The sequence below is a fragment of the Macaca mulatta genome, chromosome 8, assembly GCF_049350105.2.
Source record: "Macaca mulatta isolate MMU2019108-1 chromosome 8, T2T-MMU8v2.0, whole genome shotgun sequence".
In the NCBI taxonomy this organism is placed as follows: domain Eukaryota; kingdom Metazoa; phylum Chordata; class Mammalia; order Primates; family Cercopithecidae; genus Macaca; species Macaca mulatta.
The window spans coordinates 23,758,992-23,776,525 of NC_133413.1; the positions used below are offsets into that span (position 1 = coordinate 23,758,992).

The 17,534-nt window shown below is 59.5% G+C and overlaps 2 protein-coding genes across 13 annotated transcripts; both read right to left on the reverse strand.

Moving 5' to 3' along the window:
- Positions 1–1,765: 1,765 nt before the first annotated feature.
- On the reverse strand, positions 1,766–17,295 carry HR (HR lysine demethylase and nuclear receptor corepressor). 12 transcript variants are annotated; one of them, XM_015144888.3, is made up of 19 exons: positions 16,718–17,295; positions 14,854–15,500; positions 13,333–14,125; positions 11,887–12,037; positions 11,616–11,809; positions 9,955–10,119; positions 9,102–9,191; positions 8,815–8,930; positions 7,927–8,008; positions 7,381–7,544; positions 7,032–7,274; positions 6,659–6,824; positions 6,421–6,490; positions 6,076–6,206; positions 5,816–5,935; positions 5,599–5,714; positions 3,559–3,723; positions 2,985–3,113; positions 1,766–2,457 (listed from the first exon to the last, which is right to left on the reverse strand). In XM_015144888.3, exons 2-19 carry the CDS (start codon positions 15,457–15,459, stop codon positions 2,395–2,397), a joined length of 3,564 nt encoding a protein of 1,187 aa, XP_015000374.3. In that variant the 5' UTR covers positions 15,460–15,500; positions 16,718–17,295; the 3' UTR covers positions 1,766–2,394.
- HRURF (HR upstream open reading frame) lies at positions 16,890–17,295 on the reverse strand. Its single transcript, XM_077943222.1, has one exon. It carries the CDS (start codon positions 16,992–16,994, stop codon positions 16,890–16,892), a length of 105 nt encoding a protein of 34 aa, XP_077799348.1. The 5' UTR covers positions 16,995–17,295.
- Positions 17,296–17,534: the final 239 nt, after the last annotated feature.

A 17,534-nucleotide genomic window follows, 5' to 3' on the forward strand; every position in this document is an offset into this window, starting at 1 on the left:
GTGTCACCCAGGCTGGAGTGCAGTGGCCGGATCTCAGCTCACTGCAAGCTCTGCTACACGCCATTCTCCTGCCTCAGCCTCCCAAGTAGCTGGGACTACAGGCACCCGCCACCTCGCCCGGCTAGTTTTTTGTATTTTTTTTAGTAGAGACGGGGTTTCACCGGGTTAGCCGGGATGGTCTCAATCTCCTGACCTCGTGATCCGCCTGGCTCGGCCTCCCAAAGTGCTGGGATTACAGGCTTGAGCCACCGCGCCCGACTAGTTTGCCTATTTCTTCTTCTGTAAAATGGAAATAAATCCTATCTGTCTGAAAATCATGATAATGGATTAACTGAAATCATTTTAATGAAAGGAGTGAAATGAGATTAATAATAATAATGATTATTATTATTTTAGAGACAGAGTCTTGCTCTGTCCCCCAGGCTGGAGTGCAGTGGCATGATCTCAGGTCATTGCAATCTCCACCTCCCAGGTTCAAGCGATTCTTCTGCCTCAGCCTCTGGAGTAGCTGCGATTACAGGCGTCTGCCACCATGCCCGGCTAATTTTTTTTTTTTTTTTTTTTTGGTATTTTAGTAGAGACAGGGTTTCACCATGTTAGCCAGGCTGGTCTTGAACTCCTGACCTCAAGTGATCCACCTGCCTCTGCCTCCCAAAGTGCTAGGATTACAGGGGTGAACCACCTCGCCTGGCCAGATGAGATCAATTAAATGAAAACAATAGCAAAGTAAACGTAGAGTTCTCAGTTTTTTCTTTTCTCCTCTTTATCCCATAAAAAAATGAAAATAACTGAGTTCTCCAAACAATGAAGAAAGCCCTGCTTTTTTTTTTTTTTAATAAAGGATGATTTTGTAAATCATGGCAAAGCCGCTTAATGGAATATAAGCAGTCATTTAAAATGATGGTTAGGTAGAAACACAGAAAATGATTATGATATGGTGTTGAAAGAAAGAAACCAAGGACAAAACAGCAATCCAGCCATGTGTACAGCAAATCCTTGGGGAAAGCACTGGGAGGGAATACGCCAAAATATTCATAGTAGTTGGAGGTGTGTAATGATAGGCTTGAAGGTGACTTTCTTATTTTCTAAATGTTCTGAAAGTATATTACACTTATAATAAAAAAAAAAAACTTTATTTAATAAAAAAATTCCCCAAACCACAGCAGGAACAATTAGGTATGACAAGAGTGGGAGTGTTTCTCTTTGTAGGGCTGAGATACACAAGGGAAGCTGGAGAGGGCAGAGCGCCACCGGAAGGCTGCAGGCGTGGAGTGGGGACAAGGAGGGGTCGGCTGTCTGAAGCAGTCAGGCTGAGTCCCAGGGTGGCTGGGCCTGGCGTCGGTCACGGCCACCAAGAGCAGACAGGTGGGGCAAGGGCTCCTCTGGGCCACACCTCTGGATCTCCAGGTCAAGGTAGACGGGAGAGATGGGGCAGCCTGCAGCTTGCTGGGTGGAGTAGGGCTCCGGAGTCTCTGCACAGGGAGGTCACCTCGTGGCTGTGCCCCAGGACTCTGCCTTGCCTCCTGTTACACTCAGGAGCATCTCTGGGGAATAGCCCTCCACCCCACCCAAAGGTTCCTCAGTGGGAGGCAAGGACCCAGGCCCCGGAGGAAGGAGGAAGAGCAGGCAGTGGTGTCCTGTCCCTCAGGCCCCAGCTCCAGGCTGCCCTACTCCATTTGCCTCTACTCTAGGGCAGATTTCCATGTCCCCCTCCCTCCCTGGACCATGTGGCCTGCAGGGGCAGGGCCAACCACACTGGCAGCAGTCACAAAACAACAGACTTTAATGGAAATCATGAAGGAGGGAAGCGGGCGGACCTGGAAGGGGCTGAGTGACATCGCCCATGCCGCTCCCTCAGCCAAGCCTGAGCAGCTCCTGATGCCACCCTCTCCTCACACTCCCCAGATCTTTTGGCAGGAGGGCGGAAGGTCAGGGACCCCTTGTTCAGCATGCCTGCAGTGAGCCCAGTGGGGATGCGGTGGTAGAAGCGGAGCTGGGGCAGTAGAGCAGGCTCAGCAAGAGTGAGCAGCAGCAGGTGTTGCTTAAGCCAGAATGATTCCCGAGGTCCCCCAAGGAAGGGCTGTTTGTCTCCTGGGTCGGGGAGGAATGGGGGTTGGAGGAAGTCAATCGACCCCAATGCAGGCCTGGTACCATGGAGAGCGGCACAGGGTGGGGGAGGTGCCAGCCTGAGAAGGACAGGTGTGAGCTAGGTGGCACTGTGGTTGTTGGCTTAAGGGGGAGGAGAACAGGGTGCTCTGCTTGTGCCCGGAGTGGTGCTTGTGGGGTTGACCAGAAATCCTCAAGTCCCCTAGCGTCATTCCCTGCTAAAGTTGTACCTGGGCTGAGCACCTGGTCTACCTGTCCCCACCCCGACCCCAAACACCCAGCATCCCTCTATTTGGCCTCCTGCAATGTCCCCACGGCCACCTTCACTGCTTGGAACACAGCCCAGTCCATCTAGGAAAAAGAGAGAGGACAAAGCATTTTCAGCCACATTCCTGGACCCCCCACTGTCCCCCACCCTGCTTAAAAGGAATACTCTGGCCAGGTGCAGTGGCTCACACCTGTAATCCCAGCACTTTGGGAGGCGGAAGTGGGTAGATCATTCGAGGTCAGGAGTTCGAGACCAGTCTGGCCAACATGGTGAAACCCCACCTCTACTAAAAATCAAAAAAAAAAAAAAAAAAATTAGCCAGATGTGGTGGTGGGCGCCTGTAATCCCAGCTACTTAGGAGACTGAGACCAGAGAATCGCTTGAACCCAGAAGGCGGAGGTTGCAGGGAGCTCCACTCCAGCCTGGGCGACAGAGCAAGACTCCATCTCAAAAAACAAAACGAAACAAAATAAAAAGAATACCCTGCCCCTGCACAGGGTAACTGCATGCTTGGCACAGGGTGGTATCTGCTATGTCCACCGAAGCTGTGGCACAGGGAGGTGGGAGGCTTGGGCAGCACACCCAGCCTGCTGGCCCACATCCCACTCACCTGGGCACAAAGCAGGCGGCAGTCAGGGTGAAGGCTGGATCCCTGGTGGCAGAGCTGAGCAGAGAGGGCAGAGGTCTCAGGGGAGAGGAAGTGCTGAGTGACGCTGACTGTGCTCACCAGGCCCTGCACCTGTGTCAGGGGAACATGGACAGTGAGGCTCAAGATCACACATCCTCTCCCTGTCCCCCTGGTCCCTGAGGTTCGCTTCCTCTAATGACACCCACTCCCCACCCCTAGCTCTCAGAGAGCAGATTCCTGGATGCACCACTGGACACTTCAAAGGCTGGGCCAAAACCGGGTGTCAGGACTGCCAGAGAGACCCCGAAGTCTCCCCGCGAGCCCCCTGACATCAGCATGCCCAGGAAAACAGTAGTGGACTCTGGCGCCAGTCCCAGTTGGGCTCAGGGTCTTCAAGGCCTCTTGGCTCCCCTGTTTTCTGTTCCCCACAGCAGTGTGCGGCTCCCTGCCCTGCCCGGCTCTTGGGTATTGAGGTGATGTTGGATGCCTGCAGCCTTGATCGGGTTGCTCCTGCCAGCCTGATCTCCCCGCAGAGCCCCTGCCCGCCGGGAAGCACCTGGTGGGGAGCCCCTGCAGGCACCAGCACGGCCTCTCCGGGGGCCTGGAGCAGGGTCCAGCAGCTCACGCCCCACTCCTCCCGCAGGCGCCGCCGCAGCCCTGCGTCCAGGTAACAGCTGCCTGGGGCACCAGGCTCCAGGGCGCCTGCCCCGGCCGGGCACACCTCAAAGAAGAGAAGGGGGAATGAGCAAGATGGGGAGGGAAGGGCAGGGCTGCAGGAGGATGGGACATGGACTTTGCAGAGGCCAGAGGTGGAGAAAAGAGCTGAAGGGTCAAGTCTTGAAGGGCCGGCAGGGAGGGTAGGGTTGGGTTTGTTTGGGGCTGGGGCAGCTCAGGTTGGCAGAACACACATTTGGCTGGAAGGAGCTTAGAAGGAAGGGGTTCAAGGCCCTACAGGGGGGCAGACTGAATCCCTGCTTTTCTGGGGCTGGAGGCCTTTAACAGCCTCTGTGACCTCAGCCCCTCTGCTCCTTCTCTCAATGGTGCCCCTTTCTGCAAAGCCAAGGGAGACGTCCTGCATAATCCCAGTTCATAAACTGTCTACCAGGACTTCTTAGTCTGGAATGGCCAGAATTGTGTGCTAAGTGGTGGGTGAGCAGGGAGCTGTATGTCCCTGGGGAGACAACTCAAAGCGTTCATCAGGGTCTCCCTAAGATTCTGGACGCGGAAAATGGAAGGACCGCTGCGAGGCTGTGAGTGCCTGCGGGTGAACAGGCTTTCGGGCCAGGCCCAGGTCTCTGCAGCAGCCACAGCTACGGGGACCTCACAAGCCCAACCAGAGCAGGGAGCTCTCTGGGCAGGCAGGGACTCGCGGAGGCCAGAGGTGCCCAGGGAACATGTGCAAAGGGGACGCCGGCATCATGCTCCAACCCGCCACCAGCCCAATCCACCCCCTTCGGCAAGGACCTCAGCCATTGCCCCTGGGCTTAGGGCTGCAAGATGGGGCCATCAGGGAAGGGAAGGCTAGTGAAGCTGATGGGACCCTAGAGGAGTCCCGGTTGGGTGCCAAGATTCCTTTGCCCTTGGAGATTCAGGTCCATCCTGGAGCTGAGCAGTGTTTCCCAGGCCACCCAGGGAGACTGTGCCCCTCAGCCCTGCCCCGTGAGTCACTGGGTTGGGCCGTGGGGACTGCCCACGGCCAGCCACACCCAGCCCGGAAGAGGCCATCTGTGTGTGGAGGTGTGCTCCCCTCTGCATGTCCCAGCATCTGTGTGTGCATCTACACGTGTGTATGCCTGTGGGCTGGAGGGGTGCACACCATGCTGGCCTCTGCAAGTCTCCGTGCGTGTGCTTTGGCGAGGGGTGACACTAGGTGGAAGTCTTTTCCCCAGGATAATGAGGGCCCAGCTGGACTTGGGAACCACGTGGCTGCCCTCGCCTTACCCCTGGACTCTCCTCCCCTGCACCCCAAGCTTCTTGCCTCCAGCCCACCCCATCACTTTCCCCTTCCTTGGTTCCTTACCTGACCCATCTCTCTTTCTACTTCCCTCAGCCCCCTTCCTTGCTAGCCCCTCCAGGAGCATCTCCTCCAGGCAGTCTCCCCTAACAAGATGCAAATACCAAAAGAGGGGCAGCAGGACGGAGTCTCAGAAGGGAGGGAAGGCTGCCTGCCTCCAGGAGTAGCACAGAGTAGTGACCTGGGGCCGTGACAGACAGAAGCTCAGATCCCAGCCCTGCCACTAAGCCTCGGTGTTCTCATTTGCCAATGGGAAAGGAGCAGTACCTGCCTCATGGGGCAGGGGACTGAGACAGGTAACAGATATTACGCCTAAGGCCCTGGTACCACGTCCAGCCTCAGGCAGCTGGTGCTGTCATTTCATCATCAGGTCCAGGCTGTCCTGCCGCAACCCCCTGCCGCTTCTCTGAGCCCCATGGCAGAACTCTGGGTCCCCTCTGCCTTCTCTGCACCTGTCTGTGCGAGTTGGTCTGTGCAGCTCACCTGAGGGCGCGGGGCGGGGAGCGAGCACACTAGGGTGGGACTGGACGAGCTTCTAGGGCTGAGCAGGGGGAAGGGTAGGGCTCCCGGCTGCCTCCTCACCATCTGGAGAAAGCGGCGGATGCGCTGGGCGTCCTGTGCCCGGAACACGTGCCACACAGTGCTGACCTGGCTGCCCGGAGACCAGAGCCCCTCCCCGTCCAGGCCTGAAAGGAAGTCTGAGGAGGAAAGAGAACTCAGGCAGGCCCTGGGCTGGTGGCAACAGACACTCGCCTCTGTATCTTGTCCCTGCTCCTCCTGCCTCTGGCCGAGGACCTACCTTTCTGTACCCGGTGCCAGGCAGGCAGTGGTGCCTCGGCGTGCACCAGGATGCTGACCAGGTCAGCCACCTCCACACAGAGGTTCTTGGTCCCCAGGTGTCCCCGGTGCGGGCTCACACCTGCATGGCAATAGAGAAAGAACAATTAGAAATGGAATCAGAGAAGCACTTCAAGCCCCAGGGCCTTGGCACAGATGCTCGTGTGCCCTGAGATGACAGGCACGGGAGTAGAGACTGAGCAGGAGTGGAGGGACACTCACCATAGGCTGCCCAGAGTTGGGGCTCCAGTGGACGCAGGGCAAGGCCAGGTGGGAGGTAGGAAGCCAGGTTGAGTTTTCCACGGTGGGCGCAGTACTCCGGGAGTGGCAGGCTGGCAGCTAGGTTCTCCACCCTATGGGGCGAGGGGGTCATGCCCAGCAGGCCCAACCCGCGCACCAGAGACCCCATCAAGGCCCTCCCACTGCCAGGGTAACTCCCAGAGGGCAAACATGAGAGTACCGGGGGCCACAGGGTGGGGGTGGGGGGCAGAGGAGGAGGGGAGGGCTGAACCAGGCGGGGCCTTCAGTGGCTGGGGAGGTAGGGCTGGCCCTTGGTGACATACACACCTGCTGGTATCCTCATCCCCCAGAGCTCGATGCAGCAGGAGGACAGAGCCCTCATCTGACTTTGGGCGAACTACAGGAGGAGACAGAACGGCCATTGGCCTCCTCGGCTCCAAAGCCCCTGCCCCAGCAGCAGCAACCCCTGCTTCCAGCCCCTCAGGGTTACTCTGGGACTCCTCTGCCACCCAGTCCCTAGGGCTTGGGCTCCCAGCTCCCTCTCCCCTGTGTCGGGGACACTTACGCTCAGGCCAGGAGAAGCCCTCCCAGAATGCTGTGCTGCCCAGGCTGGTGGGCTGGGGAGGCCCAAGGGGACTCAGCGCCTGCACCTGGCCTCCAAGTGCCCCAAGAGCTTCTGTCCCCCACAGGTTGCCCTGCAATGTCCTTTGGATCCCTGACACCAACACAGGCTGTGGTGGGAAAGGAAGGAGGCCATGAGGAGAATGGCCAGGGTGCCCGCCGTGGCCAGGCAAGAGTGTGTTGTAAGGGCAGTGAACAGCTCAGAGACAGCCCTCTTGCTCCCTCTGAGCCATTAGGTCTGTCTGGGCCTAGGGAACAAGGCCCCAAGGGGCAGGTGGGGTGGCCAGGGCTGGGAGGGGAGGGGCAGAGCACCTCACCTGGCCCTGCCTCCAGTGCTCCTGGAAGAGGTGGAAGCCACGCCGAGGCCGAGGCCGGGGCTCCTGCAGCCACAGCAAAGCCCCCGGGGGAGGCAGTCGGGGCCGCACTGGAGAGAGAGGCAGGCCCAGGCCCTTGCGCAAGCCCGGGCCAGCTCGAAGCCCCGGCCCCAGGGCTTTCTCCTGGATCTTCCGTTCCACCACCTGTGCGATAATGCTGTCCAGGATGTTGGTGATGCGGTCATCCTGCAGGAAGGGGCACAGTGGCTCAGGACCTGCTGGGCCCCGCAGGGAGGGCAGGCCCAGCCTCTGGTCCCCTGGCTCCCAGCCCTCCCTCCATGCCCTCACTCACACTGGGCAGGGCCGGAGTGACGGGGGCGAAGGCCATGTGTATTCGCTCATGACCCAAGCAGAGTTTGACCGCGGTGGAAGCCAGCAGTTCGCAGAGAGAAGGACAAGGCAGGGGCGCTTGGCCAGCACGGTCCTCTGCTGGGGTCTCAGTGGAATCGGGGGTCTCTGTTAGGGGGGAAGATGGTGGGGGGCTTCGCGTTTGGTCCTTCCCCTTCCCCTTGAGGCCCTCTTGCCCATGCTGCTCGTCCCTCTCTTCCTGGCTGAGCCCACTCTCTCCCCAGCCAGCATCCCCCACTGCAGCTCTGCACTGGGTCTCCCCACGCTACTGCCTTTCCTGCTGGCAGCTCCAGAGCCTCTAAAAAGAGGGGTTCGGGGGGGTCTGGCCAAAGAAGGTGTTTGGAGGCGTGTCCTGAGGGGAGTGGTGGAGATTATTGGGGGTGAGAGGGTTGCTAAATCCCTGGAGACTTCTGCTGGCTGTCCCCTCCTGCCTCAAACTCTGGCCCAGCCTCCCTCCTGCACAGGCCGAGGGGCAAGAGGAGCCGCTCACCCTCTTTGATGCTCTTGGTCCTGTGGGTGTCGCCATTGCACGAAGGTTGTGGAGTTGGGGGCATTTTCTGTGTCAATTCCTTCTGTTAAACCCATCCACCACCCCCCAATCCAACCAGAGATTTTAAAATGGCAGACACAGTTCAACACAACCCACAAGAATGAACAATGGACTCTTGCCAGTCCTAAAATCGTGTTTATAGGAGCAAAATGCTATAAGATATAACATTAGGTGGAAAAAAGTTGCTCATAGACTTCTACCTATGGTAGGGTCTATAGTCTACTAAAATAGACAAATGGCTGGAAAGAAATATGTCAAAACTAATGGTGGCATTAAGGTCATCATCATTTTCTTCCTTATACTTGTCTGTATTTTCCAAATTTTCCACAATGGGTATATAACACAGTGTCTGGCACCCAAAATGCATTCAATGAACGATTTATTTTGAATGGATGACTTTTATAATAAGAACATGAACTTCATAAAAACTTTGCAAAATGCACATTGAGTGCCTGCTAGGTGTTAGGTGCTGGGGATACTGAGAAGGCGGGCCAACACTCCACCCAAAGGAACCCATGGCCTGGGGACCGGGCCATACCAACAAGCACCTCTAGCATGATGTGGCAAGCGCTGAACTAGAATACGCACAGAGTAGGGCAGATATGCTCCAGGAAGGCAGGGGGTGAGGACCTCCAGGGTGTGGGGGTGGGAGGGGCCAGCGCTCAAGATCGTGCATGGCTCCTGATCCCCAAGGTGGGAATTAGCCTGTTTCCACAGGCTTCTCTCTTGCTCTTCATCCCCACCAAAAAAACAAAGGGGGCCAAACCCCTGCAAAGCTCAGTCATTTGCAGGCATGATACCCAACCGGTGGCATGCCCTGGGTCTTACCTGCTGGCCTGCATCCCCGGGGGCCCACACCCGGGCATCAGCTTGGCAGGGGCAGTGCCCCCGGATATCAAACTTGACCCAGACCTGGTGCATTGCAGTGCTCAGCTCTGCCAAAGCTGGGGGTGGGGGTGGGCAGGAGAGGGAGGTTGGTGGTGAGTGTAGACCAACAGGCAGCTTGGCCTTGCCAAGCAGAAGGGCATGGCACTGGGGGGAGGGATAATCAGACAGGAAGCTGGTCTCTCTCAGGACCCAACCTCTGCACGCCCCACCCCTCCAAGATGGCTCACCCTGGCTGGAGACAAACTGGGTCAGCGTCAGGGAACAGGCAGCGTGCCCAGCCTCCTGCGTGCACTCCTCCGTGGACTGCTCCCGAGAGCCTGTGGGGCAGGAAGGGAAAAGCTGCAGGTCCAGAAATCAAGGTAATCACAGGTTAAGGTCAGAGAAGGTCAGGACATGATATCTAAATCAGGGGACTCAATAGTCCATAAAACTCGTGCTTTCTGGGAAACCTGGGTCACATAGAGACACAGCACTCTTTGCTTGTAGAATGCACAGCCTTTAACGTGCTGAGATGCTTTGCAAGCCCTGAGGCTAACCATGTGGAAGACAATGTTCTAAAACGTATCTGACCCTGGAGCTCTTTTTGGTCATTCCTACACACAGGGAAATTTCAAGCTCTCCCATGGCCAACTTGAGCCAAGGGGGAGAAAGCTGAGAACCATGAAAAGAACCGGACGAAATCAGAAGACCTGAGTCTAAGTCCTGGCTGCAACACTTTACTAACTGTGACTTCGGACAAGTCACTTATCCTCTGAGTTTTTCTTATCTGGAAAACAAAAGCAATAATACCCACTTCACAGTGTTACAGCAGGTTTTAAAAGGTGCCGGGTGAACAGAGTGGGAGACACCGAGTGGGCACATTCGTCTTTGTTTAAGGGTGGTCAAGGGCGCAGGCATGGTCCTCTGATCTGCAGAGAGGGGAAGTCTGCTCTAAGGGCATTGAGCCACGGTGGCTGAGGCTGGGGCTGCGCAGGGAGTAGGGGGCTTTTTGGGGAGAGGCAGTCAACGAATGACCACAGGCTTGCAGCCGTCCCCCTGAGGGCTCCATCCCGCCCTCCCACCCCCAGCTCCTCTCCCTACCTGCTTTCTCCCTGGCCCGCCCAGCGCCTGCCACACGACCGCAGGCCACACACAGCCGGTGGCTGCAACGGGGACATCGCCAGTGGGTGTTGAAGAGTCCGTGGTGGCAACGGCTGCAGCAGCGTGGAATGCCTGGGTTGTCCTCTGTCACGGCTGGCCCTTGGCCTGCTGACCACGGAGAGAACAGGGTCAGAGGGTGAAGGCAACAGGCCCCAATGGAAGGCTTCATGTGGCAAGGATCCAGGCAGGGGCAGGAGAAGCAGGGAGCAGCTTCCATGGAGGGGCCCCCCAGGGAAGGGAGACAAGCCCCTCGACAGCTACCCACTGCTTACTCCTCAGCCCTGTCAAGAGCCTCCCTGCAGAAACCATCCTGTCCAGCAAAGCTTTCCAGGGATAGTGGAGACCTCAGCTCCACCATTCCTGCCCCACACCCAGCCCTGCCCCAGGGACTTCCCCACTGGCCCTGAATTACTAATCCACACCACTTCTAGCACATTCTTTCCTCCACCTCCTTCCCTCCAAGCCGTATGTGCTACCAGAAATGGTAACCATGCCCAGGTGTCATTTCCTCCAGGAGACTTTGTTGTCGTTGTTTTGAGATAGGGTCTCACTCTGTCACCTAGGCTGGAATGCAGTGGTGTGATTACAGCTCACGGCAGTCTCCATCTCCTGGGCTCAAGTGATCCTCCCACCTTGGCCTCCCAAAGTGCTGGGATTACAGGCGTGAGCTACTGCACCCAGCCAGGAGTGGGGTTTTCTAAGAGCCAAGTATCAGACTAAGCCATTGTTGGTAGGTGGAAAAGGTGCCACTGAGTACAGTTCAACGAACGCCTTGCCTTTGGACTCAGAGGTGGTCAGGACTTGGCCCTGCCTCACGGTGCACACATTCTGGATAGGGAGATGTACCCATAAATATGGCAATGACTATGGCACCATGAGGCGGGTGCTGGAGGAAAATGCCAGGGAAGGGTGAGGATGGGAATGCGGGGGAGCTTCCCAAGAGGGCCCCAGAGGATGAGTAAGTTTTCATTCACCAGGTAGAAAGGGAGGAGCAGGGCATTCCAGACACTGGGACAGCCAGTGCCAAAGCCTGAGGGGATGACAAGCTCCAGGGAGCCGGGAAAGGAAGGATGGGTGGCGTGTGTGCTGGGAACCCAGGCTGGGAGTGGCAGGAGCCGACAGGGAGCAGGGAGCTGGCTGAAGATGCACCAAGGGGCCTGGCCTGTTTGAGGCAAGAGGGAGCCCCAGGGGTCTCCACCCAAAAACTGACCGGCAGCCCAGGGCTGTGTGCTTACGAGGAACTCCCTCTGCTGCGAAAAGGCGACCAGAGGGAGCGCCTGCAGCCAGAGGGACCTTAGCCCAGGTCCTGCCAGCCCTCCAGGCCCAGGAGCTTCGCCTGACCCCCAACCCCTCAGGAGCTCCCCCACCTCCCAGTGCCTTGCAGATACTTGGCACTCATTCTTGTTTTCCCAGCAAGCCCAAAAACTCCCAGAGAACTGGGCTGTACCCAGTTTGACACCTTCCTGATGTCCCCACCCAGGCCAGGAGCTCTTCCGAGGTTGCCTTAAGTCTAGGAGCCGGCAGTGTGGGTGGGGTCAGGGGAGGGACACCTGGGGCTCCCCCTACAGAGACCCCATGCAGACCCAGGAGGTCCTGTTCACCTTCCCGCTGGGCCCAGGCCAGGGCTTCCCGCTCTCTCCGCAGCAGACGGCACAGTCGGTCCCCTAGACTACTGAGCAGGTGCTTGGAGAGTCCTGTGCTGAGCCTGCCATCAGGGCCGGACCCTGGGCCTTCCTCAGAGCTGGAGTTGGCGGCTGTGTCTTCCTCCTGCTGCAGTTCCCCTCCCAGAGGTGATCTGGAGAGAGGGCAGGGGGAGATGAGGAGGGAGCCCTGGCGGGAGGGCACTGGAGGCATCCAGGGGCAACGGCTCACCTCCGCACTTGCTGAAAGTGGCCGGCGGGCCCTCCTCCCTCTCCAGCTGCCTGGGCACAACTTTGGCATTGAGCCAGTTTTGCAGGGAGAGCCAGGCATGGTATGTCCTGAAGTCCTGGGTCCTGGAGACTGGCCTGGCCGTCTCGGGGTCCTGAGGGGACAATGCGGAGGTCAGGAGTCTGGGCTTCCTGGGCTGCTGAGAACCCCATCCCAGCCTTAGCGCCCACCCCGTCCACACTCAGAGCCAGCCCAGTTCCTTGCCCCAGGCCTCTGAAGCTTAATTCAGAACCAGCAAGAGTGGACCAGGCAGCTGGAAGGCTCGCACGCCAGGCTGAGCAGGGAGTCTGAGGATGCCCTGACATGGACCAGCAGGCGAGGGAAGAGGTTGTCTGTGTGTTGAGCCCAAGGCTTTGGGCAGCTGGGGCGATCGTCCTGACACATGTGCAGGATCCAGTCAGTGTAGACTTTGGATAGCTCCACTGAAGGCTTAGTGATACGGCTGGCTGTGTGACATGAGGAGACAATCCCAAAGTGGACGGAGGGCGCTGGAAGGTGAGAAGGCCGGAGAGTTTCGACACAGGCCACAGGTGCAGTAACCCAAGAAGGCGAAGGGGCCAACTTCCCAGCCAGGGCAGAGGCCTGGGAGGGCACACACAGGCCCATGCCAGGTGCAGGGGCATTTGAGCAAGGCCATGGAGAGTCCTGATCCACACCCAGCCGTCCAGGAAGCTGAAAAACTGAAGTGATCCCGAAGAACTGAGGCTGAGGCCGGCAGTGCCAGGGCCCTCCGTGGAGGGCACAGTGTAGCAGAGGACTCCAGGGTGCGCCCAGAGCCCTAACACTGGCAGAGTCCAAACTGAGTATCCAGTTCCCTCTGGCCAAGAGAGCAGCCGTTCCTGGGGCAGGACAAGGGATCCTTCAGGAGAAGCAATCCCCAAACAGGGATTTGTGGCACAAGCAGTCATCGCAGTGAACGTTTACTGAGTGTTCACTGGGTGCCAGGAATTCTTCCAAACCCTTGCTATGAATTATTCTAGCATTTAACTTTTGCAGTAGTCTTCCTGAGGTAGGTGCCATCTTCATCCCTATTTTATAGATGAAGTAACTGAGGCCCAGAGAGGTGAAGTTGCTCATCCTAGGCCACACAGCTACCAATCAGCAAAGTCAGGGACGAGGTGCTCTGGCTCCAGAGCCGTGCTCTGAACCATGTCATTATACTGCTACCAGCACACCAGGGCTTGGGAGGAGACAGAGATAGAAGCTACTTGCTGGAAGGCTCTGGCCTGGAGATGCTGAGGAACTCCCAGAGAGCCATTGCGATCCAGGTGGGAGGCTAACCACTGGCTGTGGTCCATTCATAAAGCCTACGGACCCCGCCCCATGCGAAGCCCCAGCCCCGGCTGCCCCCTCCCACGCAGGGCCTGCAGCCCCTCCCGGCCCCCTTACCTCTCTGGTCATCATGGTGTCCCGAGTCCGCCTCCTTGTTCCCTATCGATGTGTCCCGTACCTCCTGCCAACCCCCAGCCCCCTGTTCTGCAGTGCCTGGAAAAGGGTCCGGTGGCCGCTTGGGGGCTGGGCCGCCCACTGCTCCTTGGATCTCCGGGCTGCCTGCCCTTTTGAGGGCCTGGAGCTGAGCAACCGGCCTCTCCTCGGCCTCAGGGCAGCCGCGTGGACATTCAAACTGCTCTGAGTGCCGTGTGAGCCATGTCTTCTTCAGTTTGGTGTGGTGGCCGGGGGGGCAGGCCCTGGGGCCAGAGGCCTTGTTCACTTCCTCGCTGGGTTCGCTGGCTCCACCGGCAACCCCGTCCAGGCCCTCCTGGCACTTCCCACAAGGGCCAAGACCCCCATCTTTAATGGGTGGATAGGATGAGCAGCAGCCCCGCTGGGTGATAGGCGGCTCGGGAGAGGGGCACCTTGGTGTGGTTGGTGGCCCCAGCTGGTACCCAAGGCTCCCATCGCTTGGTCCAGCCCAGACGTTGCCAAGAGTATGAACGAGGCCTGGGGGATAAGCGGGCCAGGGGGTCCGGGGCACAGTGTCTGGCTGCCCCAGGAAGAGTGGGCAAGGATTCTGCTGACGGCCAGCTCCCATCTCTCCATCCCTCTGGTGCAGTGAAGGACGTTCGGTCTCCCCGGCTCTCTGCAGGTGCCCACCAGGGTTTAAACCCAACAACCCAGGTTCCACAGCTGCCAAGGGCTCTTTTGCCAACCTGAGAATGCTCGGATCCTTGTGGTAAAAGCCCTACAGAGGGGAGAAAGTGTTACGCCTGGGCTGACTTGGGCTCCCCGTGCCTAAATGTATGGGCAGAACTGACAAGCAAGAAGGAAGGGAGAATACTGAAGCCCTCACACTCTGATTAATCAATGGCACTGCCCTAGGTCTCTGGAGTGCCTCCGACACTGTCCTGGCAACCCCCACCTCCTCCCCCAGGATTTCTCAGACTTCCTCACAAGGAAGTCTAAGAACTAAAGGGTGAATGCCTGGCACAGCCAAAGGGCATCCAGGGTCTGTTTGGGCCGTTTGGTGTCCTGTGCCATACTGAGTTTTAAGTGTTCTAAAATCTCATCCCTGGGAGTGGGAGTCATCTATGGGGGAGGTACCCTAGACATGGGCCATGGGGTCCCCTGCACATCCCACTCTTAGATAGAGAGGCCTTGTCTGCTCGCCCATCTCCTCCCAGGACAAGCCACACATTCCAAGGCCACAGTTCCCAGGACCTTATCCTAGGCAGACAATGGATGAGTCAGTGGCTGCAATGACCTGAGGGCAGGGGAGGCCTAGAGAGATGGAGCTGCTCAGGGAAGGGCTTGCTTGGGGTTGACTGTGGGGCCTGGGACAGCTCCAAGCTGATAGACCCCTCTACCTCGGTGCTGCCTTCTCTTTTCATCACAGTGGAAGGGCAGCTTGGGGACCACCGAGCCACTTTGCAAGGCCAGAGCCACAGGTACCCTCTCTGCCCCTGCACTCACCTTGCTGCCTAAGCTGAAGGCAGAGGGCACTTTGGGCTGGCCCCCGGAGTGTACCCAGGGGTGTGGGGCAAGGGGCCAGTCACATGGACGCTCTGGGGGCAGGCCAGACACTAGGTAGGGTGGCAAGCAGGTGGGCACCCAGAAGGGAGCTCGCTCCAGGATCTTGGTCTCCAGAAGGAAAGGGCAGTGCCAGGGCCGGAAGGCCACAGGGTCACTCTTGAGATGGCCACCACTATGCTCAGGCATCAGGGGGCCACAGCGAGGTGGGCACGCTGGCCCGCAGAATGCCAGCGGATGGGTAAGCATGGCCTCCTTCCAGCGCAGTCCCTCTTTGCTGCCCAGCCAGTTGACCTTCCTCTCCCCATTCTGGGGGCCCTCGCCCTCCACAAGTGGGAGCGTGTCCTTGGGGCCCGGGGGGAAGCCAGGGGGAAGCCAGGAGTCTGGGGTGCTTGGGATGCCCCCCCAAAAGGGAGCAGGCTCTCCCAGGCACAGCGGCCCACGGTGCAGGCCATCTCGAGGCGGGCTGCCGGGCTCCTGTCTGACGATGCTGTTCTCTGGGGCCGTCTTCTCCCAGGTGCCCTTCAGGAAGCTGGGCGAACTCTCCATCACTCTCCTGCCCTCATGGGGCTCTCCCAGAGGGGGGGTCCCTGGAGCATAACCATCAAAGCATGAGCTTCTGGGGCACATTCCCCAAGCACCTTACTGCCTGGCACAGAGTGGGCACTGCCCTGGCAGCACCGAGGCAGCTCAAACCAGTAAGGCAAGTGCCAGCCCACAACTGGGCACCGTGCTGCCTCTCCACATGCAGCCGGACGCATCTTGTTCCTCCAGTATGGGGATATCATCCCTTCCCCAAATTCCACCTAGGCCAGTGCCCCTCAGCGGAGGCTGCCATGGCTAGTAGGGCATGTCCTGGCCTCACGGAGCTAGGAATCTGCTCACAACCCATGAGGCAGGACAGAAAGTGGAAGGCCCTGAACGAGGAGAAAGGCTGGATCCTGAGCCTGACTCTGTCCTATGCTGCATGGCCCTGGGCAAGTCTTGTCACTCCTCTGGGCCTCAGTGTGCCCTTGAGGGTTGGGTCGTCTCAGAGGATTCTTCTCATCCTGCAATCAGTGGTTTTGGGGGTGCTGCTAGCCCAACCCTAGCCTACAGCCCCAGCCAGGTTTGTAGCCATGGGAAGTGCAGGCCTGGCAGGCTGGAGTCACTGGGGAAAGCTGCCAGCCAGGGCCGCTGGCTGTGTCTCTCTCTACACCTGGGCGGCCCTGAGTCAGCCTCTTCCCAGAGCCCTGCAGTTTCTCAGCTTCTCAAGCAGAGTCCCAGGACAACTGCAGGGGGCTAGGAACCCCGCCCTGGCCCCCAGCGGGAAGAACGCGCCGGCACAGGGGAGGGGGATTAAGAAGCCTCAGCTGGATGGGTCAAGTTGCCCTAGCCCTGCCAGCAGTGCCAGGGCAGCCGCCACCGCCGCTGGAAACTTCAGCTTGGCGGGGAGGGGAGAGGGAAGGAGGCGGGGAAAGCGGGCTGGGCCCCAGAGAGAGGCAAGGGAGGGAAAATTGAACGTGCGTACAAGGGACCAGTATGACAGGTGGCACTAGAGCGGCAGCGCTCTCTTGGCGCGGTCCCCTCGGCCAGCGCGACGAAGCCCCAGGCAGGAGGTGACGGCGCAGTGGCACAGGGCGCCCAGGTTTTCTGGAGCCACGGCTCTGCCGTGGTCTGGCCGCGTCGGGCATCCTAACTTTCAGGTGTCAGAATGGGTGGCCCAGCCCAGAGGGGCACGGGGAACTCACTCCGTACGGGCACCGCAGGCTCGGCTCAGAAATCCCCCTCCACGAGTGTCCCTAGGCGGCGCGCTCCTGGTGCTTACCTGGGCTTCACCGGCCGGTCGCGGCGCAGGCGGTGGCGGTCGTCGTGGCCGGCACCGGGCGCCTGCTCCCCATGGGCCAGCTCCGGGGCCTCCCGGCCGGCGGGCGAGGATGCGTTCTCCCGCTCTGCTCAGCGCGCTCGCGCTCTCCTTTCCCCGGGGCGGCGGGGGCGCTCTAGGGCCGCAGGTTGGAGGGGTCGGACTCCGGGATCTGCAGGATGCGGCACACCGCGCGGATCGGCCGCACCAGCTTCTGGGCCGAGGCCGTGGGTTGCGCCATGGGACGCCGAGACTCCGTGCTGCGCCGCGGGGAGGGCCGGGCCGGGGCTAGGGAGCGGGTGCCCCCGGAGGGAGAGAAGGCGCCGGGCCGGGGGGAACACGCGCCCCGGGTCGGAGATGGCCGAGTGGGGGGAAAGGCCGAGGGGCCGGGGGAGGGGGTCGTGCCTGGATGGGGGTGCCGATCCTGGGACCCAGGAGAGAGGCACCGGCGAGGGCGCAGTACCGCGCAGCGCGGCTAATGGAGGTAGAGCGCGGCGGAGAGCGCAGCAGGACCTCTGATCGCCATCGCCAGACGCGCAACTGAGAGTGGGGAAGCTGCTCCGCCGGTTTCCTCCTCCAGCACCCTGCGGGAAACAGGAGCCCGTGATTCGGCGGCCGCGCCTGGGCCTGCCCCCTCCCGGGCCCCGGGGGCTTCCGCCAACGCCCCGGCGATGCCACCGGCTGCGCACGGGGAGAATGAGCCCTTTGTTCCCCCTCCCCCCCGCCGCACCCGGGCGCCTGCCGAGAGAGGCTCCCCCGGGGCAGCGTGCCAGCTTCCCAG